The sequence below is a fragment of the Sinohyriopsis cumingii genome, chromosome 7 (genome assembly GCF_028554795.1).
Source record: "Sinohyriopsis cumingii isolate HCF-2022 chromosome 7, ASM2855479v2, whole genome shotgun sequence".
Lineage (NCBI taxonomy): Eukaryota > Metazoa > Mollusca > Bivalvia > Unionida > Unionidae > Sinohyriopsis > Sinohyriopsis cumingii.
In genome coordinates this window covers 35,411,015-35,438,239 of record NC_142967.1, presented here as the reverse complement: position 1 = coordinate 35,438,239, position 27,225 = coordinate 35,411,015, and the positions used below count along the sequence as shown (strand labels likewise).

Genomic DNA, 27,225 nt, shown 5'->3' with positions numbered 1-27,225 from the left:
GCTGAAACACCTCAATTATTTACTGCATAAAATATAATGAGTACCTCAATCGACGATGCATCTCATTATAGGTACAATCAAGCGCGTGAATGGCAAGTAAAATTAAAAGATGTCATCGAACAATATACGGTGAAAATAAAAAAATATCGACGACGACTGGTTATCGTCGACGTGATTGTTTATTCAGTATCCGCTGTTGTTTCTGGAACAGGTGTTATATTGTCAACAATGACAATGATGGCACAAGTAGCCGCAACAATCTGTATTTCAGCAGCAACAACAATTGCAGGTGTTTTTAATATCGTAGCAAAAAAAATATGCACCTGCATGAATGAAAAATTATCTGATTACATAATAAAATTACACACAGCGACGGTCGCATACTCGAAGTTATCTTCTTTGTTATCAGAAAGCCTCAGTGATGGAATTATATCTGATTTCGAGTTTTCAGAAATGATTAAAATATATAACAGTGCTGTTAAAGGTACGAGTATTAATAATGACATCAGTAGAGCTACTTCAACAAATCGTGACAAACACAGCTCCACCAAAAACAACAATGATCTTGGTAAGCTCGACTAATCCCGAATTTAACGTTAATTTTCCAACTGCTATTCGCGCAAATGAAATCGCTCTAGCACAATTACGAGTATATTACAGCTGGCCAAATATCAGATCAAAATCATTTAATGGAACACCAGCAAATAATTCGCTTGTGTTTGCTAATAAAAACAAACCAGATGGAACACCTGATTGGGTCGTTGTTGGAATACCAACTGGCAGTTATGAGGTCGAGGAAATCAATGAAAAATTTCAACGTAGAATAAAATCAATAACCGGAAAAGAATCAAAAATATCAATTAACGTTCATGAGCCAACTTTATCAGCAACGATTGAAATACATTCACCTGATTACGCCGTTGATATTTATCAATCATCGATAAGATCCGTACTAGGTTGGCCTGAAATTCCTCCACCTGAAAAACCAATACCACCAGAACCGAAAAAGTCTGATTATGTCACGGATAGGCAATCATATCATGAAATTGCCCCATCATACAAGCAAAAATTACTTAATATAAAAGATTTAGCGTTAGTTAGTAATTTTATGTTCCTTGATGATAAGAAAATTAATTGGAGATTTATGCCTGAACTCCCTAAAGAGGTGGGGTTGAGATTTGTTACTGTTTATGATATTTACATAGATGAAATTATTGAGTATTTTAAAGAAATAAATCAACATCATAAACAACAGCAAGAGCAGCTACGGCAGTCCTTCCAAGAATATCTTTTTGATATAACAAGTTCACGCCGTAAAATCATTACACGTGTAGAAATATTAAATCAATTTGTATCCGACATGGAATATCTTAACCAACGATTAATTCAGACGGTAATTGACGATAAGAGCGGCAAGAAGCAACAATTTTTAAACGCGTATTCGAGAAAAGATGTAGATCTACCGAATTTTAAATTTCCCGGGTACAACGCAGATGAGTTTCAAAAATCTCTCAATGATCTTATCAACGAAAACTTTCATGAAATTGTTGAGGCATGGAGAAAGGTGATACCACCAGCAACTGTTATCAGACACAACAATGACCCACAAGGAGGCGGTAGACATATTTCACCAGGAATCGTTAATATAACATCAACGATCGCAGTCAATCTTGTTTGTGACGTAATCGATGGCAGCTATCAAAACGATCTTGGAAAGTCAAATCAGGCTCAACAAGGATATATTTTATACACGTTCACACCACAAGTATCTCCTGGGAGTTTGATCGTGCAAGAGCCAACCAATCCTGTTTATCTACGTACACATACTCACCGACCACATAGGACGATTAATTAAACCTGCGTGGGGAGGAATTGATTGTGAACCTACATGTAAAGTCTTAAAGACTTTTATCGTAATGATTTTTGATCATTGATCTTTGATCAGAAATATTTTATTTTTTTTTATCAGAAATATTTATATTATCAGAAATATTTTTATTTTTTCTGAAATATTTTATTTTATCAGAAATCTTTTTATTTTTTCTGAAATTGGTGGGGTAGTTGATAGTCAAAATCGTGCAAACCAATCAATTTCGTAATTTTGATGGGGTAATTGGTACTAAGAATTATGTAAAATGATCAAATTTTCAGAAAAAATAATATTTCTGATAAAATAAAATATTTCAGAAAAAATAAAATATTTCAGAAAAAATAAATAAATATTTCCGATAAAATAAAATAAAAATGTTTCTGAATAAAATATTTCAGAAAAAATGTTTCTGAATAATATAAAATAAAATATTTCAGAAAAAAATAAAATAAAATATTTCAGAAAAAATAAAATAAAATATTTCTGATAAAATAAAATATTTCTGATAAAATATTACACGTGCTCGGTCGTTTCATGATCTGACATAATTTTTCTTAATTGTGTTATACGAGTACTAATTATTGTTTTTTGCTTCGTACTCGCGGGATAATTCCGATCGAATTTTTTCTACTGCAGCAGAGAGGGGAACGAATTCCTTCACTTGATCATCTTCTATAGTAGCTAGCGACTGAAACATCGCCGCCTGAATTCGTTTTATGAACCTGTATTCGGATGATAGTGTGTGTATTCCTTGGTTCTTACGTTCTTGTAAAATTTCAAAATCAGAAATTATTTTTTCAGGATTTAGTTCATCAGATATATTAATTCCATTTCTTTCCCCAATTTTTTAATAACAGAAATAATATCATTAATATTTTCGTAGTTCATTAGTATACGGTATATATATATATATATATATATATATATATATATATATATATATATATATATATATATATATATATATATATATATATATATATATATATCCCCATGTGAACCCCTAATCGAGTGTTTTACCGAGTTCAGGAGGATGTTTCAAGGACAGCACAACATATACAATGAATGATAATCTCCACATTAACCTCTATTCGAGTGTTTTAGCAAGTTCAGGGGGTATATGAAATATATACAATGATTGAATGACAGTACAAACATAAATCTTTATTAAGGACTGCACAAATATATACAATGAATGACAATCCCCACATGAACCTCTATTATAGTTTTTTAGCAAGTTCAGGGGGTACATGAAATATATACAATGAATGAATGACAGTACAAACATATATGAAATATATACAATGAATGAGAATCCCCACATGAACCTCTATTCGAGTGTTTTAGCAAGTTCAGGGGGTACATGAAATATATACAATGAATGAATGACAGTACAAACATATATGAAATATATACAATGAATGAATGACAATACATATATGGAATATATACAATGAATGACAATCCCCACATGAACCCCTAATCGAGTGTTTTAGCAAGTTCAAGGGGTACATGAAATAATTACAGTGAATGAATGACAATACAAACATAAATCTTAATTAAGGACGGCACAAACATTTATGGGGCCATTCTCTACGCTCAACAGATTTTGACACCCACCCCACATAATCAGCCCGTGGGTGATACAAAACATGTATCCACCACCGATGACGTGATGGGAGGGTGTTTTTTTTCTGTTGAGTTTTGAGGGCTGGCGGGGCCCCAATTAATTATAAAATTCGCTAATAAGCGTAACCACCGACAGTTGTCAGTCATGGGGTCTCGATCGCCGGGCCTCGAGTTCAGTAATTCTACACACATGCAATAGGCCACGAAATCATCTGACAAATATGTTTCAGAAATTATTATATCGGTTTCTGAATGGATTGTATATATTTCTGTATGGATATAATAAAACAGCGGTTTCTGAATGGATTGTATATATTTCTGTATGGATATAATAAAACAGCGATTTCTGCCTTGAAAAAATAGAGTCTTTTATCATAATAACGAAAACATCCTAAAATTGAATATTTTTCACCCACTGCACCATCAAATATTTTACAGTTACCTACAGATCAGTTTCTGAACACACTGTAAATATATAAATATAACAGCGTGTTCTGTCTCGATTTCTCGTAACAGATTGTAAATCTCTGCAATCAAACAGCGTGTTCTGCCTCGATTTCTCGTAACAGATTTAAAAATAACTCTTCATATTGTACGATGTAAAATACGTTCATTCTTCTATTTTGTAAGCTAAAAAACCATAAATATCTTTCTACGAGTATAATTACTGGTATTAATTACGACGTAGATGGTTAATTGACTAATTACGACCATAAAAATCAGAAATCTACGGAAAAATATATTTACAGAATTATCTTCCTTTCGCTCAAGTCGAAAAATAAGTAGTATACGAGTGGAAAATGCTGGGATCCAAAATAAAAATTAAATAAATGGTTAATAAATATAATTCTACGTAATTACTTGATAGTGATGATAGTTGATCTCCATTATTGATATTGGAACATGATTTTCTGTTTATATTTTTTTGAGAAAGCGGATTTTTATATATTTTTCCGCGACTTTTTGTACCGAACGCGAGTTATTATCAAAGTATTTCGCAGCTGAATTCATTGATTGAAATATAATTTCTTCGCTAGTCTCTGTATTGAAGGACTTAACTGCTCTAGGGAATTTTGAGTATTTACCCGCCCCTCCCCGTGTTAAGTTCTCACTCTGTGCAATAGTTTGAAGGTTGGATAAATTATTATTTTGAGGATTCCCGTCAATATGATCAATTACAAGACCGTCTTTGATCAACCCCTTGTGACACTCGTATATGAAACGATGACAGAGATAAGGTTTCTTCCCAACAGTAAACATCAGATAACCAGCATTAGTAATATAACCAACTTGTACTTTCCTCTCACAAATTCTGATCACACCATCAAGATTTGATTCGTAGTTTGTTATTATAGGATGTGGGACAAATTCTTGGCTCATTTATATAATAATATTATTTGTTTAAATCATAATTTGTCTGAAAACTTAGTTAAATAGTCCTCCACGGATTTTATAGCTCCGTCACTGACATTATTTTTTTTATCATATATCTCTTAAAGTTCTCGATATTTTTTTCACAACATTTCGCACATAACTCTGTTTTACCTCGTACTCCAACACCACATTGCAGACACGGTATCGGTCCTAAACAACCTCTACGAACGCTCTGCAAGTGTTGTCCACAAAATTCCTTCCTGCAAGATTTATTGCAGGGAATTAATGATCCAATCATCAACCATTTGCACTTGTTCTGTTGAGACATTGTATATATACATTGTATATATAATATTTTTTATTTAAATACTTGTCTGAAATATAATATGGATGAGTTTGAGAGATTTTCCAGAATCAAGCCTCGGAAAACAAGTAAATTCAACCTCGACAGGATATCTTCTGATCTACCAATACGAGATCTGGTTGATCCGAAAAATAAAAGTTTGATCAATAAAATTCACGACGCCAAGAAAGAATTTCACGCAGATGGTGTATCTCATGTATGGTCAACGTTCAAGATTATACGCGACAAAGAGATCATTGATGCTACGATGAATGACAAACGAGCGGCAGCTATTATTGAGCACCTTGATGATAGAAGTTATCTTTTCAGAATAAAATTTGTCGTGTTAACAGAAACAGATAATTGGATTATCCGTGACAAATATGATCCTGTCATTGGTAATAAAAAAAAATCGTTATATTAAGTAAAAACTCCAAACCAGGAGCGCTGACTGGTATTGACAAACCGTATTATGAGCGAGCGTATCCTGTAACAGCAGTTATTTATGGAATCTATGTGATAAATGAAAAACCCAGCATTAATAAACTGGCGCCGATGAGATTTTCAAAAATAAACTGTGTGGCTGAACGAATAATAGAACATTTTACAAACGCGGCCCGTGGAAACGGTTTAACAGATAAAAGACGTGAAATAATAAACGAGTGGGGCGAGATGGTTAAAGATACCGGAGCGTCTATCAAAGATGTCGCTGAGTTAGGTAAAAAATTAAAATTCTCAATAACCGTAGCGACGATAACAGGAGAAATATATGAATCAAAATATAAATCAAAAGGAGCTTCGATCGAAATTATTGATCATAACGCGCACGTGTGGACTAGCGCAGTAACAGTGTTTCCACGAAATCGAACTGTTAAATATTATGGCGGAGATATGTTTGATTTTATTAACGAGATACGTAAAAACGATCCTGTGTCAGTATGGTTGTTTCAGAGTTCTAACGACGAATCAGATATGGAAGAAAAAATCAAGTTCGATCAGTTTGTACGACCAAATGGTGTTATTTATCGAACATATCTTCTCCACGAAAAAATGAAAAATCTTGCGCTGCAATATACTGATGATACTGACGAACTATTGAGCAATTGTTTTACTGTTCCGTCAGTTGCGGCTCATTTTGCTAGAGAGAAAAATTCGTGGAAACCAACTCGGTCTGATTTTCTTGATGATATAATATCAAGTTGTGTCGAATACGGACACGGCGGACTATGGAATACTAAATACGATCATAAAGATGTTATTTCAGTTTATATGGTCGCGTGTTATCCCGGAAGTTTTCTTGGATACGGAGATTGTTCCGTATACTTTGAGCGATTCGGTCATCCGACGCACGAGATGACGCGAGTATCAATAAATGGACCATTACCAGATTTTGACTTAACTGGATTTGCTTGTATCAAGTCATTTGAAATGTCTAAAGATCTCCATGCGATTTGTTTTACTTGGTTTGGAAAACATTTTTCAGAAAAAATGTGGGTACCAATAGTACTATTACGGTATATGCTTGATTGTGTGATGTTAACACTATTGATTGTAAGTGAAGCAATTATATCATACCGGAAACAAACCGAAGTTTGGTTACCACAACAAAAGAAATATTCTGATAATGAAAATCCAGATATAACCGATTACGAGAATAAAATCGCAAAAGATCTCGGTAGAAAAATAATCGGTAAGTTCACTCAAGGAGGAGCATATGATCACAGACGACATTGTACAAGATTGATTATGGATGATGCTGAGTTAGATTTTATAATCGCTGATACAACTAACAGAAATACGTTTATAAGTCGAGAAATTGTTTTCTTATCAAATGGAACTAAATTAGGTACAATTATAAGTTATATGGTCTTGTCAAATGGAACTAAATTAGGTACAATTGTAAGTTATATGGACAGTGAATCACCTCAGTATACTTATTTAAGATCATCGATGCTTGCGTACGTTTCAATAAATCTATTATCGATGATAAATAAAGTTTCTACACTCGCTGTCAGAGTCGCTACAGATTCGTTTTATATCAATAAAAAATATTCAGGATTACTAGAACAACTACATATCGGTACTTGTGCATCATGGGGTTCGTGGAGAATAAAAAAGGAAAATATACTCGATTATTCCGAATCAGCTGATGTTGCAGTTAAAGATATTTATTGTAAAAATCAACGATCAGATATATCATCTGCACCATCGGTATATGATCCAATAACTAGAAATAAAACAGTTTATCTAAACGGACCTGCAGGTTCTGGTAAAACCACTCGAGCGATCAAACTATTTCAGAAATCAGATATGATCGTGCTGACACCCACACACAGACTCGCGCGAGAGATGAAACAACGAGGAGTACAATCATGTACTTATCATAACTTCTTCCGATGGAAGGGTGATGCATGGACTCCTGGTCGAATGGGAGAAAAATATATTCCGAGGATTATAATATGGGATGAAATATGTACAGTATCATCAGAAACATTAAAAACATTTCTTGATTGGTTATTAACAAGAAATACTGCTGTAATAATGTGTGGCGATCATGGTCAACCACCACCCTTTGTTGGACTATCTCCACATAATTGGTTAAAAAATTTCGTTGATTATTACGAAGAAATAAATGATGATCATAAAGCGCTTGATGCAGAATTAAAACAGTTTAAAAAATTAGAGTACAGCCAAATAAAATTCAATGTAAAGTAATGCGTGGAATAATTTCAGAAACTTCAATGAAAGACTTTCTACAAACATGGCGACCAAATGATTTGATAGTGGCAAGTAGAAAAATAGTTTGTGATACACTTTAACGGGAATTGTTTCAGTTGCATAAAGAAAAATTTCCAATTTGCCAGTTCCGTTATGTTATCGACCAGCTGATACATGGCGGCAAAATATTGACGTTGATATACCGGGACAGACCGAGAAACAGAATTTAGTATTAAATGATATTATCACAGTTGATATCAACGCTGTTGAAGATGCATTATCGTTGAACAAATCTCCGTGGACACTAGGATATGCAATGACGATTCACTCATCTCTGGGATTAACTATTTCTGATACAGTTGTTTGGATTATAGATGATCGTATCGAGTGGTCAAACTTAGTTTATCTCGCAGTGTCTCGAGTCAGAAGAATATCTCAGTTGCAGAGGATTGTCTTGGACTAGTCAGTGATTAGTGATATTGACAATGAAAAAAATTAGCTTGTTATAAACAAAGCGATAAAAAAAATAATCAAGAATTTGATCTTGATGTTGAATTTATCAGCACATTGAAACAACAGCAGAATAATCATTGTAAAAGTTGTAATTGTGTGATGTTATGGAGATATTCAAATAATAATCCAAGACAATTTACCATAGATAGAAAAGATAACAGTCATGGTCATACACGAGAAAATGTAATGTTGACCTGTCTTGAGTGTAATCGACGTAGGGGTGCTAGTTAAGTTATCTGGGTGGTAATTGCGTATCCTCAGGAATTACTTGTAGTTGTTGTGTAAATCCACGTTGAGGAGCAGTTGAATCTAATCTGTAGATTGCGGGTCTACCTGAGGATCTTGTTACGTTAGATATCTTATGTGTGGTAACACTCCAAATAGGATCAGTCGCTCTTTTTTTACCACCTTCGAGTTCACCGGGTTCATATAAATACCTTACAGTAACATTACCTAATACTGGCTGCGCTGAAAAATCACGTCGTTGAATTGGTATATTTTTTTTGTAATTGCATTAATAGGTTTCACGTTGGTCGTTCAAGTTACTTCATTATTTAATGCAGTTATCACACTTGGTAATCTTGCAACCCATTCACGAGATCTCTTGTCTTGAATAAATTCCTTCGCGTATTGATATCCAAATAACCGCTCAGCGAGTGTTCGATTAAATTGCTCAACAATTGCCTGATCACAATGAATTGCGGTATGTCCTCGTCTGATGGTGACATTATGTTGCTTCATCAACGATGATACTGGACCAAGAAATTCTTTGCCAGGATCAACCTGTAGCAGCTGTGGCTATTGTAGACCACCTTGTGGTCCAGGTCCTCGTTGATAAATTCATTTAAACGCAGAAGCTACTTCAGCAGCTGTCTTTGTCAATAATGGTTCTGCTTCTTTATATCTACTTGCAACATCAACAACAGTTAGCGCGTATTTGTACGTTTTTCTATGTACAGTATCATGTGGTAAAAACAGAATATCAGCTTGATGAACTTCATTAGGGACGCTGACATCGAAATACGCGTACTGAATTTGTTTCGGTGGTGGTAGGTAAATTTGCCATATTGCCTGTTTGGATAACCATTTTTTTGCTGCATCAGCTAGTTTACTAATTGCTGCATTACCTTTCCAGTATCCTCTTGGGATTAATAAATTGATTCCATTTATACATTACCAGCACCTAGCGCTAATTTACCTTTCATCGCGGATCTTACTAACCAATTAGCTAACATCACTGTATATGTATGAAAATTACTGTTTCAAATATAGGCAAGTGCTATGTGGAAGCAATATTTCTTTTCACATATAATCAATGTTTGGGGATAATAAAGGTTTATAAAAGGATAAAAGCAGCTTTTCGATGCTTTATTTTATTTTCCTCAAAGCACATAATGCATAACCCATACACAGGCAAACATTAGACATAATTTTGTGCATAAAATTGTCACGATCACACCAAAAACAGTAATGGTCAGCAGGTATGCATGTTGTTTTGTTTATGTAATTTATACAGGTCAACACTGACATTTTGCATACACAATTTAAACATGTTCAACCGGATATTCTGCAGGAGCCATTTACACAGGTTCACATGGCATTCTAATTTACATAGGTCCACTTGGCCATCCTGCATAAGCCATTTATACAGGTCTGCATAGCCATCCTGCATAAGCCATTTATACAGGTCTGCATAGCCATCCTGCATAAGTAATTTACATAGGTCTGCATAGCCATCCTGCATAAGCCATTTACACAGGTCCACATAGCCATCCTGCATAAGCCATTTATACAGGTCTGCATAGCCATCCTGCATAAGTAATTTACATAGGTCCACATAGCCATCCTGCATAAGTAATTTACATAGGTCCACATAGCCATCCTGCATAAGTAATTTACATAGGTTCACATGGCATCCTGCAAAGGCAATTTAGATAGGTTCACATGGCATCCTGCATAAGTAATTTACATAGGTTCACATGGCATCCCTCATAAGTAATTTACACAGGTCCACATGGCATCCTGCATAAGTAATTTACACAGGTCCACATGGCATCCTGCATAAGCCATTTACACAGATCCACATGGACATCCTACATCAGCCATTTACACAGGTCTGCATGCCATCCTGCACAAGCCATTTTTCAATTATCCTCAACATAAAACAGTCATCCATATAAACAGCATGTCATATTATGGATCTCAACACTTCCTTACAATACACAAACAATTCCACAAGAACTACGCAATTCTACACAGATTAATTACATCAATTAGTCATACAGAACATTATCAACAAGTCACTGTCTATATCATTATGGCCACATTATTTACCAACATGTCACTATCTATATCATAATGACCACATGAGTTATCAACACGTCACTGTCTGTATTATTATGGCCACACCTGATTATCAGCAAGTCACCATCTATATCATTAGACCACACATTCTTTGCATCAGAAAATCAACATTTCTTTGGAGCAAGTATTGTTTTCATTTTTTGCATCAAATTTAAAAAAAAGAAATATCCTTGTACATCATGAACATAAAATCTTCATCATGGTGTCAACATGTATAAATATTTCTCAGGAACTATTTTTAACCATCTGCAACATGAATTTATGAATTCCAAAAAAAGTCCCTAAATATAACACACATTAAAAAGGGATTCCATGCCTTGATGCTGACACTGGTATGGGTCTAAAGTGAACGCAGTAATTATGTTGTTGGTAGGACAATCAAGTCGTTATTTTTCCCAGATCATGTGACCATCATCCTTGGTGCGATACTCATGGACATCAATTCCTGGAAGAGAAGCTTGCAGGCATACGGCATTCGGACCTGGGAGATCTGCAATGAGGAGGAAGACTTGACAATGCATGCAGTTTTGTGATATTAAATCTTTTTAATGATATATAGATAACTGATTTTTTTGTCACATGCAACAGAAGGCCTAACTTTGCTACTAAAACAACCATAGGGCTGATGCACAAAATCTGTAAGATTAATGTGCGAGTTACTCAAGTTTTTTGTGTCCCCCCTTTCCAATCTAGACCTACCTACTGATCTATCTATATGCATAAGGTGTTGCCATTTTTACATACCCATAGCCACCCATGTACAAATTTAGACCTAATTACTTATCTATTGATATACATAAGTGTTGCCATTCTGACACATCCACACACTTGTTTTCATGAAACTTAAATGCCATCTGAAATGCAATAAAGAGTCACATATCACAGTGGTTTTCTATCATCAGAAACTTGAATAATGCCATAGGAAAGGCACTGTAGAGTTATATATCATTGTGGTTTTCTATCACTAGAAACTTGAGTAATATCATTGGAAAAGGCACTTGAGACTTGTATACCAATGTGGTTTGCTATCATTAAAAACCTAAATAATGCCAGTGAAATGGAACAAAAGAATCATATACATATGTGACTTTTTTTATCATTAGTAACTTGAATAATGTCTTTTGAAAGGCAATAGTCATATATCAATGTGGTTTTCTATCAGTACCAACTTCTAAAATTCCAAGAAGACTGACGTCATTAGTAACATTTTGATGCGAGGCTCTTCATTCCTTGAAGGCCATGCTCCGGTGGCCTAAGTGGTCAAAGTGTCTGCCTTGGATGTGGGAGGTCGCTGGTTTAAACCCTGACTGTGTCATACCAATGACTTATACAAATGGTACAAGCAGCTGCCTCACTTGGAACTCAACATTAAGAGGCCAGTGTTAGGACTGGTTGGCCTGGTGTCAGAATAATGCGACTGGGTGGGACAAGATGTCTGCGGCATAATGCCAGAGTGCTCGACATCACTATAAACTTCCAAACTGCAGACATCATAGCGATATGACTGGAAATATTGAAGCTACAATAAAAATCCAAAATATATTCCTTGATTACTTTCCAAATCAAAGATAACTAAACTTCATTTACCATTACTGGTATAACTTTATGAACACTACTAAAAGAAAACTTTTTTCTCTAAAGTGAAAATTAACTTGTGCCTGGTAACAGTTATATGTTTGGATTGGATTACATATAAAATTTACATGAAATCTGTGTTCATAATTACCTGTGTTTTGTTTTTGCATCCCCTGCATTCAAATGTCTGATTCCTCAGGTTAGCAATAGCAATGAGGCCACAAAAGTTACATACATGGACTCTGTATGGATCAGATATTTCGAAGAGCCGCTCTCGCAGAAACTGGGCAGCGCCATGAGCAATCTGACAGTCTCGCTCCATTTCACCAAAACGCAAACCTCCATCCCTATATGACAGTGATAATTAAAATTTTCCAAGGTTTTAACAATAAATCTGTACATACTAATGATAAAGGTGCAACTAACTTAAAGGAGACTAGAAATCAAAATTTTCCTTCTACGTATGTAATTCTCTACAGATTTTAATTCGACTGTCATGTTTATAAATTAAATATCGTAAGCGGGTAGTGATTTTATTGCATGGAAGATACCACGATTCCGTAAATTGCAGAGTTTTTCCGAGTTTTAATGAGACAACAGATCATGTGGTACCGTGACGCAATACTAGCCAGTCCTCGAATACAAACATAAACATTGGCGAGCGAGGCAGACGGAAGGAGACCACATTTGGGTTGCACATTCAAAACTTGAATCTGCAGTCTGATATAATAGTTTATGTACTGTACTTGTCAGTACTAAAAGAAATTTTGTAGGCACAGGCCCCGGGCTGGTGACTTAAATAACTCAAGCCCTGACTGAAATTCCACAAGCCCGGACAGTTCATACCTGTCAACTCTCAAGCCGGGAGAAAAACCTCCCGATTTTGGGGGTATTTCCTCATCTACATCCCGATCTCGTAATATCTCTAAATTTTTCGCAGCGAAGTCCCGATTATTACATTATGTCTGTCAATTTTCATTTGTCAGAAGAAAAAAACCCCAACCCCAAACCATTTATAAAAAGGTATTAAGTATGCAATCCACAATCTAAACTGCCACATTGCAGACATCGTAGTGATATGCCTGAAAAATTGTTAAAGCTACGTTAAAAATTCAAATCACACGTACACACGTCTAAATCCGGTACTGGACAAAATAATTAATATCACACAACAGTATTTTTCTTTTTTTCTTCTTTAGTAAATAGAACGTGAAAATTAAACATTATTCAAGTAAATTTCAGATGTTTTTAAACAACTACAACAGTACTATAGTATAAAAGAATTAAAAGAACAAAATTGTCACCAATTAGCTTAAATGAATGATCACTGTGAAATTTTCTCTGCAAACAAAATCGTATCTCCATTTCCGCCAAAGAAACTCAGCCAGTTAACACCTGACATTCCTCTACCGTATATGTAAAGTTTAATTACCATGATTAAATTACAAGGAATAAAACAAAATATACCATGCAGTATATTGTTCAGCAAACAGTGTTACATGCATTAAGCCTTAAACCTGAAGTCCATGGCATCGTAAGTAACAACAAAATAGGCATCGTTTATTTTGGCAATCAATTGCTGGTGCTTAAACATACGCACACTGTCGAACATGGTTTCTTTGATGTATGTCCGAAGGGCAGTCCTTTTCACAAGATCAATGCAAGGATAAGGAGTTATATTCATTAGTCACACCGGCTTTATTATTTGCGTACTTAAATCAAAACTTTAGCTATTTTGCAATTTAGCCAGAGCTGACCAGAATATGCAAAATGGGCTTGTCCTGGGGGAATAATGAGGCGTATCACATGGAGAAAAGGTACGTCCCATGGGCGCTCGCACATTGGGACAAGGGGTTGAGCGTTGGGTCAATAGCCCCCCCCCCCCCAGTTTCTATTGTCAGCCATTTAATGTGAAACTTTGACCTCTTTTCTTTTAATCGCTGCTATTTAAACTGCCCAAGGAATAGTTTTATATCAGTTCCAATCATTTCAGATTACCGTTTATACATACTACATGTATACAATGACTTTTTTTTAAATTTGTAATTTTTATAAGATTACTGAAAATTGTGTTTTCTCGAAACACGACAGGTTTAGAATATTATTTTTGGCAAAGCCTCCATTTGATTAAAATCAAATCTAAATTTCACCTTGGACAGTAGTGATTTGATTTAGATTGTGCCGTGTTAAGGCATGTATGTCAACATCTTGAAAATACATTTACTAATTTCACCAGCGCGATCAAAGTTTCCTCAGGCAAACAATTTTTGTTTCGACAAGCCTGACGGGCACCTCACTTTGAATACAGGATGGGCCGAAACTAAAACCAGAGGGGCCCAGGGTGTCGGGCTATCAGATTTATTTTTAGCACTGCTGGCGTAGATAAAAGATCTGTGAATTGATTGTTGCATTTTGTGGTCACTTACTCGGCCTTCTGCCTATTTTCGTAACGCACAAGTTTAACTCTTTTATTATTCAACGTTATGTCTGGAACAGCGCCAACTTTTAGTCTAGGCCTAGCATTTGCGTATCTTTGAGCTGCCATTTTTTCAGAATCCCTCTCATAACAGTCCTTTGAGAAACGTAACGAGCACAGAGTGCTGTATGGTGTTGCTTTGAAATCGACTCGTTTGTAATAATGTATCCATTCTTTCATTATGCCTTTATCTTTTGGAAAAGAAAAAAAATGTTGTCCACAGGCTTTTCTTAATGTTCTATTACACCCGTAAGCAACGCAAAACGGTATTGTCTTTTACTCTGGCAACTCCCACTTGGGCTGCTGGAGTTGCTACTATGACATCACATCCCGAAAGTAACCGAATAGGCACGGAAATTTTGCATACGAGGTCACGGAAATTAAGCTTCTAGAAGATAGGCCAATATTTTAATATTGGCATTACGGTCGCAGATGATACTTCAGAATAAGGTTTTCTGCTATAGTACTTTTATTATTATTCTATATTTCCATTGGTTTCTGGTCTCCTTTAAGGAGTTAACATGAAGCTAATGAAGTGAAAATTGTAAACTCAAAACCTGTTCATCTACTTTCTTTTCATACTGCATGCAATAAGTACTCACAAATGACTTAAAAAGAACGTAGTTACAAGCTATGCATGTTCAGAATTGAAGTGAAACTGAATAAATTTTCCCATCTCAAGTAATATCACTCCTGAAACTGTATAATATATACAGATAGAGTAATCAATTTAAATACACGTAAACAGGTACCGATGTAGATATCTGTAGAAAAACAGAGATAGAAGGAAAGACAGAAATACTGAATGAATGAATACCTGGCTCTGCCTTCCATAGGTTGACGGTTCAAAATCTGAAGGGGGCCTCTGGCTCTTGAGTGGATCTTGTCATCCACCATGTGTTTCAAACGCTGGTAATAAGTAGGACCCAAGAATATCTGGGCATTTAGTTTTCTGCCCGTGAACCCATTAAACAGCACCTAAGAAATTATATGCACTTTATTATTTATGTTGCAACTATATAAAAATGTTGACAGAAACGTCAGGTTTTGAAAGTATTTACACAATTCTTAATCCAATGACCTGACTGAAAAAAGCTCTGTAGCAATGAAGAAGTCCAAACAAGTCCCATACTCTTCATCAAGAAACCAAAAAGATATTTAAAATTACTTTTTATGTTAAAATATTCTATGATATGTAATGTTTTCTAGTCTAGAATAATGATACAGCAGAAATTCACATATTCTCACATTCCTACATAGCCATAACAGAAATGTTATGACTCTATAAATCTAAGTAACAGAATAAAAGCAAGAATACAATGTGAACATATAAAAGAACCTTGGAGTATTGTGAATCACATCCAAAATATTTGTCAAAGTTCTATCACAGGTCCAAAAGTATAGTGCTTTGAATGAATTCCAAGTCTTGAATTTGCTGATGTACCAATAGCCTTGAAAGAGTTGATGTGCCAACAGACTTGATGTATCACAATTATATAATTTACAAATGTCCTTGAATGAGTTCACAATAATTCCAAAATAGTGTTTTGGTCCAAAATGTTATTGAGCACTTTCTAATTCCATTTGAATAAATTAAATAATTCCTCTCGAATTATATAGGGACACAACTAAAATTGATTCCACAAAATAAAATATGAACGAAATATCAAGTTGATCTATGTTGCGATAACCTTTTCTGACAAGACTCGATTGTTTTAATGTAAAATTACCCCAAAAAACGTAAATTGATTTCTAGAATCCTATGGTCAACTCAAATCCAAATAAACAGCCAATTTAAAGCTTTCTAGCAAGACAAAGAGTAGGTATGAATCAAAACCACATTGTCAAAAAAATTATATACATGTGAGTATCATGTTTTCTAGTGTAGAAAAATTAATATCTTGTGACAAGTTTTCAATTCACATGACCATCTACATGGATCATAGTCCACACAAAATGGCAAATACTTCCTGATTTCCATCAACACTTAAACATTATTTTATAAAAATGATGAGAAACATTAAATGCAACAAATTTACATTCCAAAATGTGCAACGATTGAAATTAGTGTCCCATAAATGAGACATTTTGCACTGACTGACCTAGTTACAGGTACAGATTGTGTATTCTCCATCTAGGGTTGAAAATATCATGACTGAAACTGTTATTTGGAGAAAATAAATCCACCTCACTATTAATTATGAAAGGAAACTGATTTGAGTGCAAGCCATCTTCAGAGTGCATTTTTGATGCTAAGTATTGCCATTACCTTCACTTTGAAGTCTCATATATGCCTAAATGTAACTTGAAGTTCAAATATTACGGTTTAAACTTAACATATTATGCTCTATCTTAAGATGGCGAAATTTGCAACTGGATCAGTGTTCACAATATGCCATTTTAATGTTTACCTTTCTTGACCCCCTTTTTTTTCATTTAGAAAAATAATCCTTCATCTGCATTGGTGTTGGATAGGAAAATTCCAGTTTTTTGTCTTTTATTTGGTAAAACCCCATATTGATTCAAAATTCTGACCTCTGGGTGGAGTTTTCTGGATGCAATTAATATAGCCATAAATTTGGCCATATGCTGACCAGATTGCTTATAGAAATGGAATATTTGCTGTCCAAACTATCCTGATGTGCTCTAACAGAGACCAGACTGGGTAGAGAACTTGAATTTTTGGTCAAACCTATCCTAATGTGGCTAAATGTAGACCAGATTGGGTGAAAGAATAGGACAATATATCAAAATGACACTAAGATGGACTAAATGATGAGCCACATTGGATGGTAATCAGAAATAGTCTGGGTCAAATCTATCAAAATGAGACTAAGGTGGACTAACGTTGAGCCACACTAGATGGTAATCAGAAATAGTCTGGGTCAAATCTATTAAAATGAGACAAAGATGGACTAAATGTTGAGCCACACTAGATGGTAATCAGAAACAGTCTGGGTCAAATCTATCAAAATGAGACTAAGGTGGACTAATGTTGAGCCACACTAGATGGTAATCAGAAATAGTCTGGGTCAAATCTATCTAAATGAGACAAAGATGGACTAAATGTTGAGCCACACTAGATGGTAATCAGAAATAGTCTGGGTCAAATCTATCAAAATGAGACTAAGATGGACTAAATGTTGAGCCACATTAGATGGTAATCAGAAATAGTCTGGGTCAAATCTATCAAAATGAGACTAAGATGGACTAAATGTTGAGCCGCACTAGATGGTAATCAGAACAGTCAGGTGACAAATATGGATTTCACTATATATATTGCAGCTGTCATGGATGTTATTATACTATCTTACCTCATTCCCACGTTGGTGGTAGCCATATTGGTGAAGAAGATTGGAGATCTTCTGTACGTTTACAGCATCATTAAATGGTGTTGCATCACCAATTTCCCCTTTGTTTGCAGCTACCTTTCCCTGCAGGCATTCAATCAAGTGACCAATGGTCATTCTACTGGGGATAGCGTGGGGATTGATGATAATATCTGGTGTGATTCCTTCACAAGTGAAGGGCATATCCTAAAATAAAGAACAAAATTTGTTTTGTTGCCATTACCTTTTGACCCCAATATTTTGAAAGAATTTACATCCCCCTTTGAAAATTCTGATGGAGAAATGACGCAAACAGGATAAATCTGAATACTTTCAGCATCATAAAAGCTTGGCAAATGTAAATCATAAATTCAACATGTAATGCAATATTTTTCTAAGCAGCTCTGACACAAAAGTCATCTAAATAAAACTAAATTTACCTAACAATGAGATTCTTAAGCTTTTCAAGAACTGACCTTTCCAAAATTTATTCAAAGCTGCACTAAAGCTTAATTACATAAGGAAATACTTCCTAATTCTTCAAAACGAAACTAGTCCATTTAACAGCCTTGTTTACATGTACTGAAAGAAAGTGAATTAAAAGTCAAGGTACGATCAAAGTAGTAGTTTCTGGCATAATTTCGGCTCAGGTTATGAGAACATTTCCTGAATATTGACCCATATTAACTAACATAATGCAACTAATAAAACTTGGCTTATCCTGACAGCCCATACATTAAATGGATTGGACAAAAAAAGGCACATTATTTCCACCATCCATGTCTGACAGAAAACAAGTTCTGACCCAATCCATCCCCCCTTTTTTTCAGTCTGGTATGGACTGTATTGCACGAATGATCCCATGGGCAGGGGACATTGTGTCTCTGTCCCTCCAAGTATGGGGGACATGGACCAACTTGCCCATAGTGTACGCAACATGGCACCACATTAGTATGTAAAGTCTTTTAAGCATGAAAGGCGTAAAGAATTCCAGTGTTAGGGCCACTCTGTTCATATTCAGATTAGAAATTATAAGTCAATGAATTTATTGACTAAGTTCTGTGCACTTTTTCTGTTATTGAAATTGGTGTGTGTGTGTGGGGGGTTGGTTTACAAACAAATGGAAAGGTATATTCAGACTATAGTTAACATATACGAGTTGCACCATGGAATTTTCTGTTCTGGATCTTGCCCTCTCATTTAACTTTTGTATACACCCATAATCTACCAGCAGTTTTTTAAATAATAAATACATGTTTTCTGAATTACTTTTCTTTCAAAACTAAGAAATCATTACTACATGACCACGTGTATTTGCAGAAATTTAGTCATTTTTTAAAACATACAGTTTAAATTCTCAGAGCTGAAATCCTATAGAAGACCCTAGTACATAAAGTAAATGACAAGAACGGAAAATTCCTGCATGAAATCAAGACTGGTTTTCTGTCTGATTTTAAGACTTAAAGTCAGTTTGCCAGCGACAAATATCCTTTGATTCTGTCTTGTTTACACATCCAATGATTTAATAATATTTAACTTACATTAAAACATTTCGTACCTCTTGCCTGTATGTAATACCACAGGTTCCCTTTTGTCCGTGACGACTAGCGAACTTGTCTCCAATCTGAGGAGTTTTCACTGTCCGCACCCGAATCTTACAGAACTTGTAACCCTCTTGATTGATTGTAACCATTACCTGAAAGAGAAAACTTGTCAGTACAGTGTCTTTGAAGCTTTCATTGTCTAGTAATGTTGTCAAGCAAAGCAATGAACTACTTTCAACATGATGGAAAGAAACTCGGTGCAGTGCTTTAAGCAACTGCCAGGTACTTGAAACCCTTTCGTAATATCATGCTTTGAGGGAATAGGTTGCTGGGAAGGTTTTACCATAGTTTCAGTGTATTGAACTTTCAGTGCTTTTGAAAGAAAATCTTCTGCATAATATGTTAATTACTTTAAGTGAAAGAAGTGGATCATGTAATTTATAGTTGATTATGAATACTTGTACATTCAACTCTGACATTATCAATCTTGCAATGTAGTTTACATGAGATGTAGTGATGGAGTACATGTAACTTCTGATTTTATGAGTCAAAGAAGTGGTTGCTCAGACAAAGACTATGAATTCAACTTGAAAACATCAGAATGATGAAATTGGTGGTTACCATGTCAACATTACCTGATCAACAATGCCCGTCTCAGTTCTCCTCATGAACACACTGGCATCTCTCTTGGTGAATCTTTTTGTAGTACCTTCCAACTGCAAGTAAAATTTATTTGCATAATTTTTCCATCTTAGTCCATAAAACAAATCCAAATTTATATGTAATCTCAGCAAAAAAAGTTCTTCCTAAGCTACAAAGTGTTAATTTGAAGAACCTAAAATATAGTTATGAAATACAAGTAACATTTTTCATTTAAAATATTTAAATGCCTCGTATGGTAGAAATGTAAATCTTTCTATAAACTTTCCTTTTCATAACTTGCATAATGTTACTCATGGGCTGTATTTTTTATACACAGAATGTATGTAAGTGACCCTTTGGCAAACAGGAGATAACCTTGCCTCATCAGCATTTCATTTGATTGTTCCTAGCAGATATCCCCCCCCCCACATTTGGACATTACTTGCAGTGGGATCAGAAGAGTATGACTCTTTCCTAGCAGCCTTCCTCTTCCACCACCCCAATTTTGAAAATGAACATGCACTGGATAAACATTAAAAAATTTGTTTCCCAACAGTTAACCTCCCCACCCACAACTGAAGACATCCGTTCATGCTATTGTTTCTTAACAGTTATCCCCCCTACTTAGACATCAACCTATAATGGATAAAGAAGAATGTGATTTGTGTTATACTTAAATTTTCTTTGTTTTTTTTCCCCCAATAAATGCAAAATGAACCAGTGATGTTTATCTGGACTGTGAAAATATATTTTTGGGTTAGTGACTATCAAACTGTTTATTAAAACCTTGCACAATACATATAAAGTTGCAGATCTAGTGAATGTTATCCACATGTAGATTTAATGTCTGTAACTAGGGTGGGTATTGAATAAAAAAATCACATTGCAAATATATAACAATATTAAGCCATATATTGCATTATTATTGCAATATATTGATTTAAGAAAGAATTACATATTACTGTTAATTTATTGAAATAAAATGAATGCATACTGCAAAAAATTACTTTAAATTATTTAGTTACATAATTAAAATATAGTATAGAAAATGAATAAAATGCAGTACAGTAGTTGCAATCTAAAACAGAAATAAAGTATTAAAATTTAAGTCTTTTGTCTGAACGGCTGACAGTTTGTGGTTTACTTTTTGATAAACATAAAATGCATAAAACTGCAGATTGGTCTCTTTATTGTCACTTTACCCAGTGTAGTTCAAACTGAACTGCCTTGAAAATCACAAGATAGAACTTCCTTTATATTTTTTTAAGAAGATAAAAGCATCAACATGATTTGGTTTTAGGGCTAAACGTTGTGCATTTACTATATCTCCTGCAGTGAAAAACACCCTCTCAGAAGGGACACTTGTTGCTGGGATGCACAATAAGGATTTAGCAAGCTTAGCTAATCTAGGAAATCTCTGCTTGTGATTTTTCCACCACTGATGAAGATTTTAATTCAAGGGAATCAACAGAAACACTCTATAGTTCTTAAGCTCTTCTTCTAGTTCTTCCATTTGTGTTTTTGAAGTCTCAACACCAGTTATGTAGACATCACCAAAAAGTTCATGCATGCCAAAACAACATGTAAAGGTGGCAGTTCTGACTGCCCACTATCACCCACAGGTGAGTGATCAGTGTCATGTTCAGCCTTCACTCTAACAATGATTTCTGATGTATTCTACAAAATTTTGGTAAATATTTCATTCCTTTGTGCATTTTTGAGGAAAGGTAAGGCTTTAAAACTTGGATCCAAAGCAGCAGCAATAGTGAGAGTTTCTTCCTGATGAGTGTACCTCTCCTGAAGAACATCAACCACAGCCCTTTTCATCTGAGCCATTACTATTAAGTCATCATCACTGTGTTGGAAAATGCTGTCAATAAGTTTGCGATGAAGAGGCATGATAACAGCAATGGTTGGAACTGACTCAGCACAAACAGTGGTCGTCACCAGTTTAAGAGGTTTTAGACAAACCATTATCTCATCTGCCAGGCAAATGTCATTGTCTCACAATGTGTTCAGATCTTTCTCTTTTATTTTAGCAAGATCTTTGGATCTCAAAATGGCAATTACTGCACACTGCATTTCAAGAAACCTTGAAGTCATGTTCCAGCTATAAGCTTATGATCCAGTAGACCAAGCAATTCAGCCTGGCTTCTCAGTTTAGCTGCTGCATTTGTACTTCAGTGGAAGAACCAAACTTTTCGACAAATCCTGCTGAGGAGAATTTCAATGCGTCTGATCTCGAGACACTTTTGTGCAGCTAAATTAATTGTATGTTTATAACACTTCATGTTCAAGTTGCATCCTAAAAGAGTCCCTTCCTTGTCCATGTTAGATGTATCTGATACAATATGTGGAATGGGGATAGACTGTATTTCCCATTCTTTGAGAGATTCATGAATCGCAGCAACTATATTTTCAGCTGTGTTCCCTTCATACATAGGCCTTGTTTGAAGAACACAGTTTATCAGCTTCAAATTTTTATCAATATGAGTTAACGTGACTGTCAGATAAGATTCAGTTGCCATCAGTGTCCAACTATCCGTTGTCAATGCAATCTTCTCAGCATTTTGTAGGTCTTCTGTAACCAGTGCCTTGAATTGAGCATATTTTTGAGCAATGATCACCTCCGCAAACCGCTTTCTACATGGAACATTATATCGGGGGTCAAGTGTATGTAAAAGGTTTCTAAACTCTGGCAAATCCTCTATTCAGTATGGATGCATGTCCTTTATTATAAATGTGCACACCATGTCAGTTATATGTAAAGCACAAGAAGAATGCGTGGGGTATTTCACCCCAATGAGCCCTGGTAAGGTTCTCTTGTCTGGCTGCAACATTTTAGTTTAAGAAAAATCGGAAGTATCTTCACATGACGAACTCACTTCAGGAGGGACTGATGATCTATTGTTTGTCATCTTGTAATTACCACATTTCCCAGGAAGGAGCTTGTTCATGTGGTACACCAGATTAGTAGTTCTGCCAGAGAACTTAACTTGTCAATCAGAAATTATTATAAGAAATTAAATTTGTGTAATAATAATTTATAATAATAACAGAGTTCGTTTGCTGCTTATCAAAATTTACATTAATATTGCACAATATCGATATAAGAAAGTTATATTGTAATTATTGTATTGTCAGTTTAATAGCACAATTACCAGTATTCGATATTATCCCACACCCCTATATGTAACCCACATGTAGATTTCGTGTATGTAACCCACATGTAGATTTAATGTTATGTAACCTACAGGTAGGTTTAGTTTATGTAACCCATATGTCAATGTAGTTTATGTAACTCGCATGTCAATTTAGTGTATGTAACCCACAGGTAGATTTAGTGTATGTAACCTAGATGGCAATTTAGTCTATGTAATCGACATGTAGATTTAGTGTATGTAGCCCACATGTAGATTTAGTGTATGTAACCTAGATGGCGATTTAGTGTATGTAACCCACATGTAGATTTAGTGTATGTAATCCACATGTAGAGTTAGTGTATGTAATCCACATGTAGATTTAGTGTATGTATACCACATGAAATTGTTTGGCAGTTTACTGAGACATCATAAACTTCAAATGCTAATCAAAATTATGAAAATGCTTGTAGAGTAATTAAATCAATATACATGGCATGTGTTAAACAGTGTTAGCTTGCCTGAGCAAAACTAAGCAACTTATGTATGATACAAACAACGCGTAAATGATAAAATACATCACTAATGATGTTTGCATTGACTTTAATCATGTCTTTTGCTAAAAAAATCTTTTGATGCATCATTAATTTTTTGTTCGATTTAGAATGTACATCAACCAGAGACTTTGTAATATTAACCAGGCCTAAATTTTGCAAGTTAATGCTATTGGAACACAAATTTGGACAATGTAGTCAACCAGAATGTTCATAATATCGACTAGACCTAAGCTTTGCATGCCAATGCTAGCTGAACACAAATCTGCACTGCAAGTGAACATGTAAACTAACAGCATGAAGATGTAAAAATGTAACCCATTTTTCTGTCATTGTGTACGTGTTTATCTATCCTATGTTTTCATTTTTTCAAAAATAAAAACTATATAATTGCCTTAAATGAATCAAAGTTGTTAAGATAAATACACAAAAATAGATGGTACCTTGGGAGTTGCATGGTTAAATAAGTTTTGTTCACCTTCACTTGAAAATCTGAAGTGCAGAGTTCATTTTTTATAAATCTTAGTGTATAGATAATACTCTTTCACCATTTTAATTAGGAGACAATTAGATATCTTAGGGAGTCTTATAGAAGAAACTACATGTTAATATGACTTTCCATTGAGATGGAGTAGCAATAACAATATTTTCAAACTAGTTACTGTGTGTGTCCATAGTTGTTGTTAGATTGGCACCATTTTTAGACAAGACCAACTAGTCATTGTAAGAGTCTTCTGGTGAAAACTCACTGCAAATATGACTTTATATGCAGAAGTAATGATAGCAAGATGGTTTTCCTTCTGAAATGACAGGTGAGAAACTGTCCCTTCCATGACCTTTTGAATCTTCTGTCATACTAACTCACGAAGGTCTGTAATAACTCTACCTGATGTACAATAGTAAATGTAGATTTACTTACTGTGTTGTTCTTTATTTCCCAAAGCACTTATTATTCCCATTTATAAGTACATTTTGCCCATATCAACTAACTATTAAATAAACAATCAGCAGATTAGTCCCAATTTTGGAAAGCCCATTTCAATCTGATCGTTTAGTATTTATCATGTGTGACAATAAACCAATTTGTGTGAACTGGCTTAAGGGCAGATGTTTTCATGTCAATCAAGGCCTGATCCGAATGTACATTTAACTAATCAATCAGCTGTGTTGAATACAACTCATGAAATTGGGATTTGAGTTCCTCTTTGCAAAATTAGTTAACATTTAATTTAGGGGTTGCAACTTATCTGTACATGTGGCTGGTTTACAGTTGTTGACTTTGTTTAAGTGCCTAATCCCTGACTGTTGAGAATTTTTATGCTTTAAACGCAGTCAAAAAGAACACCTGAGAACCTAATTACTTAAAATGACAATAATATGTGGAAAAAGATGTCAGTATTTTCTTTTAGATCTCCATATTTGCACCTTGATCATAGCAATAAATAATTTAGCAAATCAAATTAATTAAATCTATTTGCTTGCAAATGCATGAAAATTTTGGTTTAATCTTTTCCTGATACATATGCATGTTTTGTGTGTGTGTAAATGAGATATCAACAAAAGTAGATGCCTATAAATAAGTATTTTTCAAACCCAAACAGATACGTCTGAAATAAACGAAAACTTTTCATAGTATCCTCATTCCAATAATTTCACATCAATTTACTCTTTAAAAAAACTCTTCTGAATGTAAATGAAAACAAATTGCAGTCAATCTGTCACTGATGTCTGCTATACCTCATCTTCACTGGCTGGTAGTGTAAGAGTTTTTCCAATGAGAACATCATCTCCTGACACTCTGACACCAGGGGCAATAATCCCATCTTCATCTAACTTGTCATAAATTGCCTGCCGCATTCCTGCACAGAAAATCAAACATGTCAGAGCTTCCAAATAAAGCAATATGAATATGACAAGAAAGTGACATTGCGTTTCAGTAAAACAACAAATAAGAGGCTGAAATTCCAGACTGTTTGAACTAGCAAACTAGCATGAAGCAACACTAGTGGCTTTCAAATGATATCAGCTTCACCTACTAGATTACAAGTAATTTACCTAAATGGGCAGCTGACTGGACAAATAACTACATCACTCTGAACTTATCAAAGGTCCCTGCTCAGCACCTTTTGCTCAGCGCCAGACATGATTTTGGTTTTCCATAAAAAAAGCTGAAAATAATTTAAGAGGGTTGGGGGTCCTCTCCCAACAAGGTCTCATGGGGCAGTGCCCCTCATCCAGGGGTCTAAAACACATTTTACAATCATAAAACTGCCCCTGGTGCAACTTATGATCATAATATAAAACAAAATAATCATTTAAAAAACTAATAAACTTACCAAATATTTTCAACTTGAATCATTTCACAATATTTATTGTCACATGAATTTGTTCTCCAATAATGCTAAAGTAATTTCATATGAATGTCAGTGTTCACATCATAATTAAGTCACAATAATTTGTCAATTTTTGCAGCAAACATATTATATTTCTCTCGTTTCATAACAAATCTGTAAAATAAACACCCAAGTACATCAACTATATACAAATAATCCCATATATTCACTTATCTTTTTCTACACTGGACACAACCTGTTGATATACCAGTCAAGCTCTTTTTGCGGCTGTGGCAAAGATTTCTTTAGCCTTCCTTTTTGTCACCACTTTTTTTGCTCAATGTGCAATTTTTTCTTTTCCTTCTCAATGGGAGCATTTTTCCTTTCAAGCTGGTATTTGTATTGGCAACATGCAGTAAGCATATTCTGACAGAGGGCTACATCTGTTCTCTCATGCAAGAAATGTTTCTCCTTAAAGCAATTAACTGCACTTTTTCCAGATGCCTTCTGAGCTTCAATTTTTCTGTATGCAGCTTTTTTTGTAGGCGCTGTTCCAAACTCTTCCAACCACGATTGCCATAATTCAGATCTATTTTGCAGAGGTCACAAAATGCCAGTCCTCTAACATTCTGTTTTCTTATAAACTGACCAAATAATTTTCCGTCAACTTTTCACTCCAGCTATTCCCATTTCCATACATTTTTTAAACCTTTATCTAACTTTTCATGTCATGGTCTCTCTTAACAACTCCAGATGCCATGTTTTGCAAGCATGCTTCTTCTTTCCATTTCACATAGATTCATTTGATGAATATAAACTTT

General features: G+C 34.8%; 1 protein-coding gene across 1 annotated transcript in view; it reads right to left on the bottom strand.

Moving 5' to 3' along the window:
* Nucleotides 1–9,800: 9,800 nt before the first annotated feature.
* The window catches only part of LOC149795012 (DNA-directed RNA polymerase II subunit RPB2), a 49,682-nt gene continuing 32,257 nt past the window's right edge, over nt 9,801–27,225 (bottom strand). The window contains exons 17-23 of the mRNA XM_089964674.1: nt 25,809–25,930; nt 20,371–20,451; nt 19,750–19,887; nt 18,177–18,398; nt 15,680–15,840; nt 12,538–12,733; nt 9,801–11,301 (exon numbers count right to left, since the gene is read on the bottom strand). Coding sequence (XP_089820800.1) covers nt 11,212–11,301; nt 12,538–12,733; nt 15,680–15,840; nt 18,177–18,398; nt 19,750–19,887; nt 20,371–20,451; nt 25,809–25,930 — 1,010 coding nt within the window. The 3' untranslated portion in view covers nt 9,801–11,211. The remainder of the gene's footprint in view (nt 11,302–12,537; nt 12,734–15,679; nt 15,841–18,176; nt 18,399–19,749; nt 19,888–20,370; nt 20,452–25,808; nt 25,931–27,225) is intronic.